This window comes from Misgurnus anguillicaudatus, chromosome 24 (genome assembly GCF_027580225.2).
Source record: "Misgurnus anguillicaudatus chromosome 24, ASM2758022v2, whole genome shotgun sequence".
NCBI classification, from domain to species: Eukaryota; Metazoa; Chordata; class Actinopteri; order Cypriniformes; family Cobitidae; genus Misgurnus; species Misgurnus anguillicaudatus.
The window spans coordinates 29,665,537-29,685,303 of record NC_073360.2 but is presented as its reverse complement, the minus strand read 5'-3'; the positions used below and the strand labels follow the sequence as shown (position 1 = coordinate 29,685,303).

At 43.9% G+C, this 19,767-nt stretch overlaps 1 protein-coding gene across 3 annotated transcripts in view; it reads right to left on the bottom strand.

Annotated features, from left to right (window-relative positions):
* The window catches only part of egfem1 (EGF-like and EMI domain containing 1), a 57,590-nt gene that overhangs the window by 30,142 nt on the left and 7,681 nt on the right, over positions 1-19,767 (bottom strand). For all 3 annotated transcript variants that reach the window (XM_055197065.2, XM_073862681.1, XM_073862680.1), the window contains exons 5-11: positions 13,111-13,233; positions 11,667-11,789; positions 9,453-9,578; positions 9,246-9,368; positions 8,813-8,935; positions 8,266-8,403; positions 1,040-1,162 (exon numbers count right to left, since the gene is read on the bottom strand). In XM_055197065.2, the coding sequence (XP_055053040.2) occupies positions 1,040-1,162; positions 8,266-8,403; positions 8,813-8,935; positions 9,246-9,368; positions 9,453-9,578; positions 11,667-11,789; positions 13,111-13,233 (879 nt within the window). The remainder of the gene's footprint in view (positions 1-1,039; positions 1,163-8,265; positions 8,404-8,812; positions 8,936-9,245; positions 9,369-9,452; positions 9,579-11,666; positions 11,790-13,110; positions 13,234-19,767) is intronic.

Genomic DNA, 19,767 nt, shown 5'->3' with positions numbered 1-19,767 from the left:
CAGGGTTGAGACCCATTTGGGTTAGGGGCGTGTTTAGGTGATTTCAAATGTCAACATAGGCTTTCAGAGATCGTGCACCCCGCCTTTATTTATTTCAGAGTTTAGTATCTCAAAGGTTTGTTTTTACAGCAGCAGTAAACACACATTACTTATATAACTACTTTAAAGTCCATATAAAGTCTAAAATTAAATGTGTTCTCAGTTTGTGACACCAAAGAAAAATTTTATAGTAACCATCCAGCCAAATTTGAGTGATACAAACGCCAAATAAGTCAAATAAGTTATCAAAATCAAATGCTGGGGGCGTGTCTGCTGTCGCCACTGAAACCACGGCCACACACGGGAAATCTACCAGGTGTTTCTCAATGTCAAGGATACTTCCTTGGCAGGACTGGGTTTTCCAAGTCACTTCCTACAGAGGCTAGGCGAGCAAGTGCACGTCATTGCGTCATTACGTCTGTGAAAAGGTCTGCTTTCATTGCTGCGTGCCGTGCATAGGATTGTGGGTGATTTCAGAGCGCAAAGACCGCGAAGGCTACACATATGCATCCTTTCCTGTGGGATCTTTTTCGAACTAAGGACTCAGTCCTTGGTTGAAATTCTGCGGATCCTCGACATTGGAACAGTCCTTCGACAGATGCTGATGATGTAGCATCCTCGAAATTCTGGCTTCCGAGGATCCTTCCTTGACATTGAGAAACACCTACCATCTCCCTCAACTTTAAATACAGCTACAACCTGGATGGATGCACGTGCTCGGTGGCTCCAGTACATCATCGAGCCACCGTTTTAGCCCCGCCCACATAATGCTGAACATAGAAATGTGAAAAAACTGTAACTACACAATTGAATTCAGTACTACATATTTTACAGTCTTTGCAACGTGTTTCAGCAATACATTTCTAACGTGTTTAGAAACAATTCTCTAAAATAACACACCTAATCTAATAGGGTCACAACTGAAGACAATCTTACACCCTGTGCTTCGAAAAAGATCAAATCCAGAAGTCATGGAGCAAAAACACACACACATCCTCACCATCACACGTGCAGCCATTTGGATTGAGTGTGTATCCAGGGCTACAGGTACACTCATAGCCTGCTGGGTAATTCCTACAGTGTTGATTACAGCATGCATCCCCGGTGTCACACTCGTCAGTGTCTGTGGATGACACACAAACAAGCATTTCCTATTTCTTAATTCTTATGAGAAAAAACACAAATTCTACTAGAAAACATTAGTTCCCTTTCAGTCGGTCACTACGACGTCACGTCGTGACCGACGAATTGGGAGCTCGCTTAGAGAGACCAATCTGCTTCGAATACTATTAAAACGCCAATGAACTTGGCATTGAGATATTTGCATAATGCTGGCGCCGCCCCGCCAGGTGCGTATATAAGGCGCACGTGCAAATAGGGAAATCAGCTTTTTTCGCTTCGAAAGCCGGCTTTATCTGACTGAGAAGCTACTATCTGCTCTTCTGGGAACGGTTGCTGAAGTTGATTGACAAGCAGTACTAACACAGCGGACGCTCGCAGTATTCCACTGCTCTGCATATTTTTTGTTTTGAGTTTAGTGTGTGCGTTGCCTTTCCCTGTGCGCATCATCAGCTGAGCACCTAAAGAGTGATTTCCCTAAAAGAGTGATACGTGAGAGCTCTGTGTCTTTTTAAAGACAGCCACTCTCTCGTATATTCGGAGATCAGCGTCCTTTTCAGGATTGCTTTTCGTCCGTGCGATCTTGGATGTGAGAGGTATAAGGGTTCCAGTTACGGTCGCGAGCGCTGTCTTCATGCTTGGGCATCAAGCACTCTGAGGCTGCGCTCGTGGAGAGTTTTTGTTCTCTCTGTGAGAGCATAACCCTCTTGGATTGCGGAGACGACTGACGTTTCTACGGGAATGCTGTCCGCGTCTTTGCAGTGCTGACACCGCCATGGTGCGGCTGTCAAGCGCTCGCATGACGCTCTTCGCATCACTACGCTGAGGAGGACGGAGGATGCGTCCTCCACCTACCGGCCTTTCATCCTCAGCCGGTTGAGGTTCCGGTGGAGACGGCAGAGTCGTGTTCTACGATGTCTGCCGAATCCATTGGACCTCCTTCTGGTCCCGTTCACTTCTGCAGCATCAGAGGGGTGTCCAATTTTCCTCCGAAGTGGAGTCGTTCCGGAGGTGGCGGCCGTGCCCGCTCGAGCGGCGGTAACGGTAGAGTTGGAGGGGTTAACCCCTCTCCGCCCGAACCGTACCGCCCACGTGATTGGTATTTCGGAGCTGCTCGGGCCTCTCGGTCCTCTGCTCCTGTGCCTTTCTTTCCGACGGCACGAAGAGCTGACGTGGTTTGCGACCATCCGGCCGTTCAGCTTCAGCTTTCACCCCTCACCTCCCTCACCAATGGAGCCGCTAAGGGCAGGGACCCTCCAGTGGAGCGGGGGGTTGCGATGCAGCTGCGTTCCTGGAGGGACCACCCAACCCTTCCCTCCCGTGTTTGTAGATAGTCGTCCGGTTACGGGCGCTGTCCGTCAGGCATGCGGAGAGGCGGCTTCAGCCCTGCACGCAATAACGTTGCTACGGGTTCACCAAGGATTTACGAGGGAGGCCGCGACCTTCAGTCGTGCGATGTTCACGACAGTGGTTCAAGATCGCCACCTTTGGCTGTGTCTGGCTGACGGACGCAGGCGAGAACAACTTCTTGAATGCTCCTGTCTCACAGACCGGCCTCTTCGGCGAGGCCGTGGAGTCGTACAGCTCCGCTGCGCAGACTGAGGCGATCTCTGTGGTCATGCCCCGGCGAAGGAGAGCTGCACTTGGTAAAAACCACCACGCCGGTTCCTCAGTCTGCCTCTCGCCGTCGGCGTCCTGCGGCGACCACCTCCGTTCCCCTCTTCGGACCCCATCTCGGCAGCGCGGGGGAACCGGTCGTCAGCAGCTCGCCCCGCCCGCTTAGCCGCTTCCCGTGAGATCGGGAGTTTAAGTGGCCAGTAAGCGGGCGACCTGGATTGGCAGAGGATCACTCTTCAGGAGACGGTGATTCGCTCCTTCCCCCGATAGAGGGTCGGGTGGAAAATTCTTGGTTTGCATATGTTCCACCGGCTGTTTAGCCGGTGCCCACTAACCACACACAGAGTGCATTCCTCTTCCCTCTTCAGGTCTCCAGAGGATCGAGAGAGCCGTGAGCGGGCACACACCAGCTCACCCTACCTCTCCTCTATCGCCAGCGGGTGTTCTGAGGAGTCCGAGCCCTCCACTCAGGAGACCGGACCACCAGCAAACCCGTCGGAGTCTGCGTCCTCAGCTGAGGAGACCGGACGACCGTTTCCCTCAGCGGGCTCAGGTCAGTGTCACACACACACATACTGTAGATGCTTATGCTGTCACGGCAGACGCACCGGCAGTCCCGCCTGTCCCGCCTCGCTGCCCCGCCGCGGGTACACCGGTAGTGTCGTTAATTCTCCTCGTACGGTGCCTGGGTGCTTGGCTTCAGTTCCCAGCCCATTTCGTTGGGTTTTACGCACGATCCGCCTCGGTTACGAAATACAATTACCGGCACAACCCCGAAATTCTCGGGCTTTCGTTTCACTATAGTGAAAGTATCCGATGCACATGTACTGCGTGCATAAGTCGATGTCCTGCTGGCGAAGGATTATCGAGCCGGTCCCTCTTACCGAGATGATGATATGATGATAGGGTTTTTCCAGCCTTTATCTCATAGTACCCGAAATACGCGGTGGGTTACGATCGATTGATTTACGCCCGGCTCTACGGAGGTGGTCTTTTTTGGATGATAACGCCGAGGCTCGTATTTCAATATTCAGATCGGTTGCAGCTTTAGACCTGTAAGACGTGTACTTTTGTGTCCATCTCCCCTCGCCTTAGACCGTTTTTTCGCTCTGCGTCATGGGGTGGGCATATTAATATTAAGTACACCATTCGAGCTGTCTCTCTCTCTCCGTGTCTCCATGAAAGTGCTAGTCACGGCATTAAAATATCAGAGAGAGAGCGTTGTTCGCATTCTGCTTTATTTACGTTGACTTATAATAGCCCGTTCTTGGCAGACGTGCGCGAACACAGAGAGTTAATGCTTCGGCATCTCGCTCGTTTAAGTCATCAGGTCGACTGGGAAAGAGCAACTTTGCCCCGTGCAGAGGATCCTTTTCTCAGTATGGAATTAGACTCGATCAACTAATTGGCGTGTTTTACAAGAGCGCGCAACTAGTCAGTTCTGACTTGCCTCGGTTTAATTCGAGGGAAGTACGCGGTCCCTCTGATACAATTTCAGAAGCTCCTGGACATATGACAGCATGCTGCAGCCGTGACACTGTTCGAGCTGCGTCATATGAGACCGCTTCAGCGTTGGCTTTACGATCGAGTCTCGAGGAGAGCGTGGCGCACCGGCATACATTGTGTAAACACTACACCTGCGTGTCATTTAAATTTCCCCGTAGTAGACCCAGCATTTCTGATAGAACAAGATATGCCTCTGAGGGGTCTCCTGGCATTCTGTAGCATGCGATGCCCTAAGCACGGGATGTTCAGCCACGTATGACGGGCCTGCAGTCTGGGGTGTGCATAGCACCCCAACTGCCGCAAGCGGTGCGCTGTATATCTGGGACTTGTACGCTCCGCTATGGAGATGCGAGGGAAGGATGTATTTGTCGACACCGATAACTTTGCGACTGTTGCGTTATTTACCGTTAAGGCGGTTTTTGCGCTCTCGTCACCTGTCGCATCTCGCTCGTCATCTCCTCTTTTGGAGTCAGAAGCATCTGAGGTCCCTTCGTGCCATTTACATCCCGGGATCGCTCAATACAGCGGTACGCGCTTCCGAGCTGCGCCCCCGGCGAATGGCGACTCCACCCCCAGACGGTCCAGCTAATTTGGAAGAAGTTCGGTTGTGCGTAGATAGGTCTGTTTGCGTCGCCGGACGATACCCACTGTCGCCTATTTTATTCACTAACCGAGGGCAGCCTCGGCGTGGATGCGTTGGCACACAGCTGACCGCGGGGGGTGCGTAAATACGCATTCCTTCCAGTGAGCTTTATTGCGCAGACTCTGTGCAAAGTCAGGCAGGACGAGGAGAGCCTTTTATTAATCGTCCGTACTGGACGACCTAGAATTGGTTTTCATAGTTAATGCTCCTCGCGACAGCCCTCCCTGGCGGATTCCCCTGAGGAAGGACTTTCTTTCTTAGGAAGGGGCACATTTGGCACTCGCGCCCCGACCTGTGGATATCCATGTACGGTCGTTGAGCGCGCGCAAGGTTTAGGTGATTTATCGCAAGCGGTATCTAACACCATCGACGCGGTTCGAGCACCGTCCACAGGACGGGCTTACGCGCTTAATGAAACCTTTTCGTCACCCGGTGCTCTTCGCAACGCGAGGACCCAGAGAATGCCCTTTAACATTATGCTTTATATCTTTAACATGGGTTAGATGGTAGGCTGTCCCTCCGCCATTAATATTGATATCGCCGCTATTTCTGCTCATCACTCACTTATCTACGGCAGATCAGTTGGCCAGCATGATTTAATTATTACATTCTAAAGAGGCGCTCGCAGGCTAAACCCCTCGCGCCCTCCCTCTTTTTTCCTGAGACCTGTCCATGGTGCTGAAGCCTTCAGGTCTCCGATTTAGCCTTTGCAGTTTGCGAGTCTGAAGTTTTTATCAATGAAAACTCTGACCCTGCTAGCATTGGCCTCCATGAAGAGAGTAGGAGATTTACATGCATTCTCTGTTGACGATTCGTGCCTTTAGTTTGGTCCTGCTGTCTCACTGAAGACCCAGACCAGGCTACGTGCCCAAAGTTCCCACCACTCCCTTCAGAGATAAGGTGGTGAGCTTGCAAGCGTTGCCTTTGGAGCAGGCAAACCCAACCGAGGCTTTGTTGTGCCCCGTACGCGCACTGCGATTCTACGTGGTCCGCACGCAAAGCTTCAGGACCTCAGACCAGCTCTATGTTTGTTATGGTGGCCAGCAGAAGGGGAAAGCTGTCACTAAGCAGAGGATGTCTCATTGGATAGTTGATACTATCGCCCTGGTTTATAATTTGCAGGGCATTCCTTGCCCCTTAATTTGAGAGCGCACTCCACTCGGAGTGTTGCCTCATCTTGGGCATTAGCTCGTGGTTCCTCGCTAACAGACATCTGTAGAGCTGCTGGTTGGGCGACACCTAATACGTTCATTAGATTTTACAATGTTCGTATCGAGCCTGTATCCTCTCGTGTTCTGTCCTCACCAGGGAGGACACGGAGAGCAGACTCGCAAGTCGGCTTGCAGCCTCCGACTGAGGCTCCAAATTGAGTTTCAGTATGGAAGGCTAACAGAGCAAAAATGCGTAATGGTTTGATTTGCTCTCTCCACTGCCTTGACAGCCTTTGTTGCGGAGCATTGGCTGTCAGCCTTTCACTAGCTGTATTCTTACGAACCTACATGTTTGGCCAGGGCCCCACATTGTGTCCCAACGGGTTCCTTTGTGAGTATTATTCCGTGGGGTTAATCCTACCAGCCCACGTTTCCCTTAGCAGAGCACTGCTTTGCTTACACAGCCACGGCTGTCATTTACCTCAACTACGGTTGACTTTCGCCCACCAATAGCCCTTAACGGGGCGGTGGCTTCCGCAGCGTCCCTATACCGCTCAGATAGGGCGCTTCCCAGTCGCTGGCACTACTGTGGGTTAAAGGAACATCTAGTGCCCGGCCTTCTGCCTTAAACCTAATTCTCCTATCCTTAAGTGGAACCGGAGGGCTTTATGCAGACACTGGAAGTGGTCAGCCCCTAGTGGCGTTTTAGTAGGGTTTCCCAATTCGTCGGTCACGACGTGACGTCGTAGTGACCGACTGAAAGGGAACGTCTCGGTTACGGATGTAACCCTCGTTCCCTGAAGGAGGGAACGGAGACGTCACGTCCCGTCGCCACAGGTGCTGCCACCTGCTGTTTAGGCCGGTCACCTTCCGGCTTTCTCAGCGAACAGAAGCTGATTTCCCTATTTGCACGTGCGCCTTATATACGCACCTGGCGGGGCGGCGCCAGCATTATGCAAATATCTCAATGCCAAGTTCATTGGCGTTTTAATAGTATTCGAAGCAGATTGGTCTCTCTAAGCGAGCTCCCAATTCGTCGGTCACGACGTGACGTCTCCGTTCCCTCCTTCAGGGAACGAGGGTTACATCCGTAACCGAGACGTTTTTCAGACTATAGGGAAGCATACAAATGGGTTGACAACAGTATTTCATTAGTTCAGTTTATTTGTCACAATTTAAAAGAGAAAGGATGAGGAGATCTTAACGTTAGGTCTATAACATAAAATTACCTCAGGTATCCAGCGCTGATGCAGTTGCTGTGAAATTCACTACGTAATGATTTTTTCCTACCACACTGACTACGCCAAAAGATAAGATATTATACACAAACTACTGGATTCACTGTTTAAAGTTACGCGAAAGGCAGCGTGTTGGGGACATCTGCTGGTTAAACGCTGTGTAAATGCAACAAGAACAGCATAATTACATATTCAGTGACATCATGTAAACAATTGCAAACATTTTTATTATAAGAAATATGTAATATTAGCTAATGCCATTAAATGCAAGTGATTTGTGCGAATGCCGCGCGCACGAACAAACTAGCGTAAATGTATCGTTATCGTCCAGTGATGTACACGCTAATATAGTTATCAGTATAGTTAAAGGAACATGCCCACATTTTGGGAATTTAGCTTGTTCACCGTATCCCCCAGAGTTGGATAGGTCCATGCCTTTCTTATCTCCGTGCGTGCTGTGGCTCTGTCTGGCGCGGCCCCCGCTGGCTTGGCTTAGCACAAAGACTGGAAGTGAATGGCTTCAGCTAGCATTCTAGATGTCCGTGTCTCATATGACCTTGTTATTTGTACACGGTGTGACTATACAAATCACAACACATAAATAGGAAAATGTTTGCGATATTTTGTCACTTATTGGGAGCAGTATGCTAGCTGGAGCCATTTACTTCCAGTCTTTGTGCTAAGCTAAGCTAGCGGGGGCTGCGTCAGACAGAGTTACAGCACGCACGGAGATGAGAAAGGTATGTATGGACTTATCTAACTCTGTGGGATATGGTGAATAAGCTAAATTCCCAAACTGTGGGCGTGTTCATTTAAGGTTATAATGTGAACGGCCCTTAAAGCAACACTGCTAACGTTACCCCCAAATTTAAGCCACTGTGTTGTCCCCCAAATCTTACAATGAAAACAACACAAAAAAAGGAAAATGTGACATTATTAAGTGTTGCTTTACCTGTGCAGGTTTTGAGGTCCTCGGCAAGTTGGTAACCTTGGTTACAGGAGCACAGGGGACCACTGGTAGTGTGCTCACAGTGATGAGAGCATCCGCCATTATTTTTCTCACAGCCATTTACAATCTCCATCTCTATACCTGCAGGATACATCATTCTATTACATAAAATATTACATACAAACGACGACGATTTAAAATATGTCATTGTTAAATATCAACCCAGCAAGCCAAAATCACTTTTGAGATATATTATATTCCATCATGTGTATAAGCAAAGTCAGCAGTGATTAAAAGATGTTTGATTTCATTTATTTATTTTATTTCATTTATTTTCGGGCTATGGTCAGACGTGTATAAAATGTTTACTGACAGTCCAAATTTTGCCTCATTTTAGCCAAGACAGCTAAGCTGTGGAAGGCTATAAGACGTCTTGTAAACTCCAAATTGCTTTGTTTTGTGAAGTCCCAGGTTCACATTATTCAAACTCTACCATCAATGTTGTCAACTCTTACATGTATAGTGTGTGTACGTGTGTGTTTGCACTCACGGTAGCACTGTTTTCCGTCGGCACCAAGCTCAAATCCAGGATTACACACACATCTAAATGATCCCAGCATGTTAACACAGCCGTGAGCACATTTAGCCTGACCGGACACGCACTCGTCTATGTCTGAGAGAGGATGAGGTCACACAATGAGAAGATGAGTGTTAAGGTATAAAGTCTGGACATAAATGAGGTTCAAACAAACATGTGAACCCATGACTCAATTCATGATATTAATACTTACTACATTGTAAGTGTGTGTGTCCTTAAGCATAACATAAAAATTGTGCTAGCAGCAACAAAGGTCATGGGTTTGAATTCCAGGAAACACCCATACTGATTAAATGTACTTTAAATGTCACTTTGGATAAATGTTTCTGCCAAATGCATAAATGCAAATGCGCATGAGTTGATTTAACTACATACTAGCACTAACCGTCACATGTTTTACGATCAGTCGCCAATTTATACCCCGGTCTGCAACTGCACTGAGCCTGTTTATCCACACTGCTGCAGATTTGAGAACACCCCCCATTGCTCTCTTTACAGGGGTCTTTCACTAAACAAACATACAACACAGAGAGAGTTTATGCAACTAATAGAGGAAATTAAGCAAAGACGTTGTGCTTGTGTGTGAACTCACATTCGCAGTGCTTGCCGTCTCTCTTGAGCTGGTAGTCACTGCGACATTCGCACCTGTACTGCTCATTCCCCAAGTCAACACACCTGTGCTCGCACCCTCCGTTCTTCACAGAGCACGAGTTCACCGCTGAAGAGAATCACACAACACACAAGCACAAAAATGTCAATCAAACGTAGGCAGATATTTAAACGGACATTTATTGTATTGAGAATCAAACTCCAACTTTGAGCCCTATGCCAAAAAACACTTTTGGCTGGATGGTTGCTTTAAAGAATCTTTAAGATCCGATAACAGCTTTCTGTTTTTACGAAAGGTTCTTTGTAGTGAATAAAGTTTCTTTAGATTATATAAAAGTATGGAAGAAGTGGTTCTTTTGACTGAATGGTTCCAAAAATGGTTCTTCTATGGCATCGCTGTGATGACCCTTTAAAGCGCCTTAATTTTTAGTAGTACAACCCAAATAATCACATGGCTCACTAAAAAATCTCCAACAGAAACTTGTAATGACAAACTCAGATATTAGGTTTGGAAAGGAATTAAACAAACAGTTCCTCTCTAACATCTCTTAAAATCCAATTCGGAACTTGGATATATTGAGAGGTTTGGAAAGTTCTTGTTCTGGTTGATGATGTTTCCATGTCCTGTCAGAGTTTGGCAGATTTACGGCAGTCTCATGGGAGAGGTCAGAGCTCCGGTCCGGACTATGATGACATAGCCAGGCCTGTCACAGTTTGATGACACATCCAGATTCCAGTAACACAGGACAGAGACTGTTTTAGGATAATGAGGGTAACAGAACCAGCGCTGAGCAAGCTGTTTTAAAGCAGTGCGCTGAGATAGGCAACCTGCTGCCTGCCCAGAAAGCATTGGCTGTAACGATTAATCGTGCAAATGCGCGTTTTCTCAATGAATGAACTACGGTGAAATCCAGGCACATCCAAAAGCCAGAGGGCGCTCTCGTGCAGAAATTCCAATTGGGCACAGAGGAAGAATATTTATATCGCTGTTCTTCAGATTGTTTCGGGTATTTTAAGAATATTTTGAATGATTTTGTTTAACGAGTGTTGCTTTTTTAAGTGCATGTTTTAAACGATTCCGACTCATAATGATTTTAGATTGATAAGGACTTCCTACTGACCAAAACGCCATAGTACATGGCACGCACAAGCTGCACATGAAACACAAAATCGCAGCCTTGCGATTCAGAATCGATTTTAGACAGGTCTTTTTAATGGGACACGCGATTTATCGTTACAGCCGTAATTGCTACACTGTCAAAAAAGGGACAAAAATGTTCCCTAGCTGCCACTGGGGTGGTACCCTTTCAAAAAATACATCTTTGTCCCAAAAGAGTTCATATTAGTATCTCAGAGGCACCTTAAAGGTACATAATGCATACATATATGTACTTAATCGGTACATATAAGGACCTTTTTAAGGGTATTGCCCCTAGGGACCATATTTTCTTCTAACAGTGTACAAACAATCCTACAGTACATGCATCTCTTCAGTGTCATGTATCTAGCAAATTATTGATATGATGCTTATACAATGTGGGGGCAGTTGTGGTGACTGTGGTGCCCTTAAAGGGACACCCCACTTTTTTGAAAATATGTTCATTTTCCAGCTCCCCTAGAGTTAAACATTTGATTTTTACAGTTTTGGAATCCATTCAGCCGATCTCCGGGTCTGGCGGTACCCCTGTTAGCATAGCTTAGCATAATCTATTAAATCTGATTAGACCATTAGCATTGCACTAAAGAATAACCAAAGATCTATAACTTGACTCTTCTGTAGTTACATCGTGTACTAAGATCGATGTAACATGGCTGCAGGAGGCGCAATGATATTACGCAGTGCCCGAAAATAGTCCCCTGCTATTGAAAAGTTACCAATGGGACTATTTCCGGCAGTGCGTAGTATCATTGCGCCTGCTGCAGCCATGATGTTATAGCAGCAAAGTCATTGATTATTACGCCGAAATGAGAGTTTAGTTACTAGCCCGTTTGGCCTTAGTACACAGTGTGACTACAGAAGAGTCAAGTTTTAAATCGAAAAAAAAAAAACGAAACTCTTTGGTTATTTTTAGCGCAATGCTAATGGTCTAATCAGATTCAATGGATTGTGCTAAGCTATGCTAAATGTGGTACAGCCACTTTTCATGACGCAATGTGTTAAATGCAGAGGTCACATTCCAAGTATGGATTACCATACCTATGCATGTGCGAGCATCGGCGTGTATGCGAAACCCCTCGCTGCACTCGCAATGATACGAGCCGAGTGTGTTCACGCACATCTGCTGACAGCCGCCATTCAGCTCCTCACACTCATCTATATCTGTATAGAGAACACACACATGTAACAAATAACATGATGTGCCTTCACATATTATATGAAAATAAAATGCAAATGTTTATACAAAAAATGCATAGTGAGAATAGTAAAATAAAAGTCGAAAAGGTCTAGAAGAGGAGGAAAAATATAGGGCGACTTTTTAAGACAACACATCATAACATAACATCTGACTAATAAAAACAGGGCATAACACAAGTAATATTGCCATTATTAATAAAATACCATGACATACCATGACATCGTCTGATTCTTTATCTGTTAAATCAAATATATGATGTCCTTGTAGTTTTCTTATTTTCTTTTGATGTACCCTCATTTACAGTACAGCTTTTCAGGAAGCTGGTGTGTAATGTATCACTTTTTGGTTTATATCGAGGGGCAACCTACCGATCTCTCTAATGAAGCCAACACGGAAGTGACTTAAACTGCAATTCATCGACTGGCCGCTTGAGGCTGGCTTCAAAAGGGAGTCAATTCCCATAGACTCTCATGTTAAAAATGGCCAACTTTACAGTAGAAAATAATATGTTTATAGCCTGGTACAAAAAGTGTTTTTGGCCTATATAGCTAATTTTGCCCTTCATGACAACTGTGAGGGGGGTGAATTTTTTTGTAACTCACCCGTTTAGATTATATTAAGCCTTAAACTTCTGCATAATTAAGGGCGTGGTCCCTTGAGTGTCGGTTGAACAGCCACTGCTGTCACTAGACTCGCGCTAGGCGGGCGTGGTTTCACCTCAGCTTCACCCATGTCCCGCCTCTTTACCCATTTTCGGTTTTCGGCGAGTAATTCGCGGGGACGCGCGGCCAAGATGGCGACAGCAGGCAACGCCTACTTTAAGCTTCAAAAGCGATCTTCACAAACCAATGGGTGACGTCACGGACACTACGTCCATATTTTTTTACGGTCTATGGTTTAAATCCCATAATGCAGCTCACACCTGTTTCCTCATCTGCACCCTTTCAGTTCACTAGGACGTGGGACAGCAGGACAGATCATCTTTCCCACACTAACAGCTGATCTGAGAACAGATGTGAACTTGTCTCTCTCAGCAGCACATCCAAGCACTATTCTACAAAGGTCTACCAGCAGTTGTCTTCATAATAACCTGACGCAATCACATTTCCAGCAGCCTTATCCGAATAGAGAACTTTACAAATGACACTTTCTTTTCATTATGACAATTTAATTTTAAAGCAATATATTAAGGGCTTCTTAATCAAACATTGGTTAAGATTGGGTCACTTTGATTATAAACAGGTTATAAGATATGGTAAAAAATGAGTATGACAGTAAAATTACCTTGACAGGATTTCCCATCAGTCCCTAGTTTACTGCCATCAGGACATCTGCAATAATAGCTGCCAATGGTGTTACAGCACGAGCCTTCACAACCTCCATTGCTGTACGCACACTCGTTTATATCTGCAGAGAGAGAAAGAGAGAGAGAGAGAGAGAGAGAGAGAGAGAGAGAGAGAGAGAGAGAGAGAGAAAGAAAGAAATCTTTTATCTATAAACAGGGAAAAGTAAAAAAATGTAAGTGTGTATGTTTGCATGACTGAAATTGATTGTGCAACATTATGATCTTTCTGTAAAGCCTCTGAAACCAAGGATGGGTCGGCAAATCAAAAAACCCAGGCCACACCCACACTTGGTTCCCAAGGCAACACAGCATCACAGCATCTTTCTATGGGGTCCCATCCACAAATGCACACATTCAAACACATGCACACATTTCCCACACATTTTGCAATATGATGTAATTCATTGTCTTGATCTTTTGAACCTATAGACGGTTTCATCGGACGCACCTGCAGTCACGCGATTGCATGTCTGATCAGAACTTTACTTTTGGTTTTTGTTTGTTTATTGGCCTGACTAGTTGCTAAACTGAACTCTTAAACAAATACGTCATCGAAAATAACAAATGTTTTGGTTAATCCTAGGTTATCTATGTGTTGTTTATTTTGCTTGTTATATAAATTAACTACTTTAAACGGACTTTGTTGTTATTTATTCTTAGTAGAGTTTACCGGAAGTTACGTGATGACCACAGACGCCGCTTGTTTATGCTGAAACCGTCTATAAAAGCCTCTGAACCAGAAAACAGACGACTCCGGACCGAAGTCGCACCGGATTTGCTGATTTTGTCCCGGATCCGGTGCAGATACGGCCCGGGGTCGTCTACTGTCTGGGCGACTGTATAACACAGCACTGACCTTTAGCAAACATACCACAGTAATACAGAGTGCTGCTTACATCATTCATGTTGAAATACGAAGACAGATTTACAGGTGATGTTTTTTTCATTAGGGAGCCTTGGCAAGTTTTACAGGGTTTTGTCCTCTGTTCCAAACAGGAAGACAAAATAATTCATTACTCATTTTTTTCTATTGAAATATGTTTTGTGGGTCACTCAGGAAAAAATATGCTATAATATGATTATAATGGAGTTATGTAGACAGGCATAGATATGTTTGGTATTCCTGTAGCTCAGTTGGGAAGGCATTTGGTTAGCAGCGCAAAGGTTGTGGGTTTGATTAACACAACAAAACATACAGCATGAATGTAAGTCGCTTTGGATAAAACCGTCTGCCAAATGCATAAATGTTTCCAAGCAAAACCTTCCTGTCCATAAAGATACACAAACAGATGTAGATTTGTACTATGGACAAGACACATTTTATTTTCATTCAACGTTGGGCATGTACAGCATGGTCTTTCAGCAAGTCTGTGCATTACCGCAAGAAACCGATCAAGATGCCTGATGTCTTTCAGCATAACATCTAAGCTTTGGTCTATGAAAAAAAACAGATAGGTTCAGCATTCACACTACGCATAGTGTACACTTCACAGTGCTTGCGGTGGCAAAAAGTGTGTGAAAGATCTGACTAAACTGAACAAGAACTTGATAAGAACTGACAAAGGCATTGAAATACAGTACGCACATATCTACTCCAGCATCTGGTTAGCTGGTTCAGGTCTCTCTTTCCACATCACACCACCTGGTAATGGTTGGCTTTGTCTTTTTGAGTCTTTCTAGATCTAAATCTGTGTTGCAACCAGTGTTCAGTCATTAATCTTTTTCTGACTCTTACTGACAGCGAAGGGCTGAGAAGAGACAGAAAAACATCAAAGAAATAAATAAAGAGAGCAAAAACAAGGCAAAAATATTGCATAATATTTAAAGAAATTGTTTAAAATTCTGTAACATTTTTTTTAAATTCTGCTAACATTACCTATTTAAAGTGCTTATTTAAAACTGTAGACCACCCAGACAGCAAACGACTCCGGGCCAGATCCACCCCGGAGCCGTTGACTTTGGCGCGGATCCGGCCCGGGTCGTCTACTGTTTGGGTATAATCTGCTATAAAGATTTAACCCCTTCAGATTTTTCCAGTGTTTAATCAGTGTGCCTTATTTTGATTGGTTGATCATCATTTTTATTGGTTTGAACCACAAAACACGTGATGTCCATTCCAGTGGACGCAGGGTCTGAAGGAGTTAAGATGACTTTTGTCCAGTTGAAAAAGAGTGACAGTATTCCTTGTCTCATAAATCTTATGCCAGTCTGTACGTATTTTATGAGGTGGCTAATTTGTATTATTCATACAACCACATTCATACATTTTTGTATGATTTGCTATCACCCCCATGATAAATACTTAATTTATACTTATGCAAAAAATTTTATATGTATATGCATATGGCAAACAACCTAAACCAATGAAGTACCTTGCACATCGAAAAAATGCAACGCCTAAGAGGTGCCTTGTGCGTTAAAAAGTGACGTCAAGTTAGGAGTGAGAATGTGTTGCACTTAAAAGTAATTTCCTTTTAAAAATGCACAAAATGTGAAGGAATCCTGTTGATGCAATGTAAAGATGTCTTCCCTGAGATCTCAGTTTGGATGCGTTACATCTTGCTTGATGTATTTTACAGACCAATAATGGACAGAACCTTACATATATTCTCCCTTGAACAGTAGGAATACTGTCACAGTTAGATCTTGTATATAAAGTATGTCAAAAGTTATATTTCTTACTGTAGCTCTTGGAGTTTAAATACACTAAAGAGTCTCAAAGGAAAACCAAGGTATTTTCATACTCTTTCCCATTCGTTATACTTTCTATCCACATGTTAAACTCATCGGTTATCTCTTAGGATTATGAATTTCGAGAAAAAGCGGATGTGTCTCAGGAATATCTCCTGTCCTTTCACTGGAAGATCCTCCTTAATGATTTTGTCAGAGTGGCCCCAAAACTTTCAAAACATTAAGCTTATTTATGTTACTATGAAATTATCAATAATATCTATAACCTCTAGAACTTTATATTATTCACTTTGGGATGGATCTCTTTTAACAACGAATGATGATTAATGTGAAGTTGTCTAGGTGATACAACAGGTTCAAATGTTTTTAAATTGTTGGAACATTGTGTAAACCGTGCAAAGGTCATGGGTTCGATTCCCAAGAAACACACACTGATAAAATGTATACTTTGAATGCACTGTAAGTTGCTTTAGATGAAAGCATCTATCTAATGCATAAAAATGCTTAATTTCTGTGGCACTAAAAGCACCAAACTAAATTGTACTCAAATGCACCACATTGTTTTTTTAGGATTTTGCATATTTTTATCAGATTTTTTTTCCCTATAAAGTTTTCTGGTTTACCAGGTGTTTGCTGTGGATTCAGCATTGCACTATGAACATGTGTTACTAACAGTCAATGGTTGGCAGATGTTCTGAATGCAGGTTTATGGCCCTGTGGCAGTAACATTATCTGTTGCCCACCAGTGTTGAGGAAGTGGAACACTTTTAGTGTATTTATACACATATTTATAAATAAATATGTCTATCTTTCAGCATACATGCATGTGTTCACGATTAAAGACCATTGCACCTGCAAATCCTGTGTGTTATCCTACATACTGTAAACACACATTTCTAAATCAGGCCACACATAACCAGAGAGGAACTTCAAAACATCTGGTGGCCATTTGTACATTATTTACTCATTTCCACAACTAACGGAGGGTTTGTATTCAGCTACCGACAGGTCTGTTTTAATATTCAATGAAATATTAAGTTACAAGTGTCTACTGTATTTCAGACACCATGAAGGATGAAAACATACACGTCACTGTATGTTGCTAATCTAATATAAGATTTTAAAACAATAAACAGCATTTAAACATGTTTGAATTGAAGCTGGGCTTTCAGAGGACTCTACAATAGCAAACTAACATGTCCATATACAGTTCACGTATACACTCACCTAAAGGATTATTAGGAACACCTGTTCAATTTCTCATTAATGCAATTATCTAATTAACCAATCACATGGCAGTTGCTTCAATGCATTTAGGGGTGTGGTCCTGGTCAAGACAATCTCCTGAACTCCAAACTGAATGTCAGAATGGGAAAGAAAGGTGATGTAAGCAATTTTAAGCGTGGCATGGTTGTTGGTGCCAGACGGGCCGGTCTGAGTATTTCACAATCAGCTCATTTACTGGGATTTTCACTGACAACCATTTCTAGGGTTTACAAATAATGGTGTGAAAAGGGAAAAACATCCAGTATGTGGCAGTCCTGTGGGCGAAAATGTCTTGTTGATGCTAGAGGTCAGAGGAGAATGGGCCGACTGATTCAAGCTGATAGAAGAGCAACTTTGACTGACATAACCACTCGTTACAACCGAGGTATGCAGCAAAGCATTTGTGAAGCCACAACACGCACACCCTCGAGCCGGATGGCCTACAACAGCAGAAGAACCCACCAGGTACCACTCATCTCCACTACAAATAGGAAAAAGAGGCTACAATTTGCACGAGCTTGCCAAAATTGGACAGTTGTTGCCTGGTCTGATGAGTCTCGATTTCTGTTGAGACATTCAGATGGTAGAATCAGATTTTGGCGTAAACAGAATGAGAACATGGATCCACCACTGTGCAGGCTGGTGGTGGTGTTGTCCATCCCTTTATAACCACCATGTACCCATCCTCTGATGGCTACTTCCAGCCGGATAATGCACCATGTCACAAAGCTCAAATCATTTCACATTGGTTTCTTGAACATGACAATGAGTTCACTGTACTAAAATGGCCCCCTCAGTCCTCAGATCTCAACCCAATAGAGCATCTTTGGGATGTGGTGGAACATCAACTGCAAGATGCTATACTATCAATGTGGGCCAACATTTCTAAAGAATGCTTTCAGCACCTTGTTGAATCAATGCCACATTAAGGCAGTTCTGAAGGGCGAAAGGGGGTCAAACACAGTATTAGTATGGTGTTCCTAATAATCCTTTAGGTGAGTGTATATATATTATGTTACTTTAACCTAACAAATAAAGTTAAACAATTTCAACTTGTTTTTATAAGTTGTGTCTACGTATCACAGGTCAAAACTTAAATTAGTAGCTTGAATTGGCTTGTAAACCAAGTTGTTTTAAGGGGGGGTGCATGATCTCAGAAAGCCAATGTTGATATTTAAAATCACATAAAACAAACACGCCCCTACCCCGATAGAATCGGGTCCTTCTATTGATAGACCCGTCCCACACATACCAACCCAGGGAATAATGTCGGTTAGACACGCCCCTTACTGCTGATTGGCTACAAGTGTGTTTTGGTACTCTTTTCCAAAGTGTTTTTCAAAAATCATGCACCCCGCCTTTAACTTCATGCTGCATTTTTTTCGACAATGCAAGGTACACATACTTATAAATAATGTTAAGCTTGTAATGCACTGTAGTCATTTAAAAAAAAGCATCTGCCAAATGCATAAATGTAACATTCGGTTTAAATGTTTTTACCCCAAGAACTTTTGATACTTCAATAAAAGATTACTAAGGGGTCTCGTGAGCTATGAAAAAGCAACTACTGAGCCATATTTTTTACATCAATAACTCATATTTCATAGCACTGAATATTTACAGCTAAACTTTTCTAGAGGTTTTGTGTTAAAAGCAACAGATCACTGTGGCATACACACACACACAGACAGTTCATGTTTGTCCACAGCGGGATACGGTTTCTCAATCTCCCAGCTGAGATCACCTGCTGAGTGAAGACGTTAAAATCTCTTTGGAGTTTACGCTGGACTAATATTTAAAGTGTTATTTTTGTGCTAGCGTATGTCATACTCGCTCCTTCCTGAAGTTAATCTATTTAAAGTGTTATTTTTGTGTTAGCGTATGTCAGACTCGCTCCTTCCTGAAGTTAATCGGAATAACAAGAAGATCCAAACCTGCAGTAGGTTGTGTCCTCTGTGTCTGGAATAACTACAGCTCTCACAGTAAATACTCTTGGGGACTCTTGAGGATTTTGCTGTGCAATAAACCTTTAACCCTACAGACCAAATTTCCGTTTCCAGAGCCCGTGCCTGGCAGAGCCGATCCCGCAGAAGTGAAACGCCTTAGTTTAAATATGAGTTTTCATCACCAAACCAACACACGGGCATGTCAGTATGACTTTACGAACTAAATGGCATGCTTTAAAACAGCCTGTAGTTTGTATGAGGACTTCAGTCAAGTGCAAATACACATATGTGTGCTAGATTTGTGTTTTTTTGAATGAGATACTGGAACTTAAACATTTATACACAGAAATACTGACAGTGTGTGATGTAGTGAAAGTGTGAAAGTGTTTTTAGCACAATAATGTGTATGCTTGTACTAAAATGCAAGAAATGTCAGATTATTGAACTTCTCTATAACAAGAATGTTGGAGTCAGGACCCTCCATGGGGTTGTAACTCTTAACTGCAGTTTAGAGCAAACACTAGAATAAAGACAGGAAAGGAAATACTCACACACAGACACTGTGCACACACAATGTCTGCTCAGCACATATTATAAATCTGGATGTTTGTAATGAAGAGTAAAGAGCTTGTCTCTGCCACACATCAGGATGACAATGTTGTTTAGTACAACCTCATAATGTTGGTCAAATAA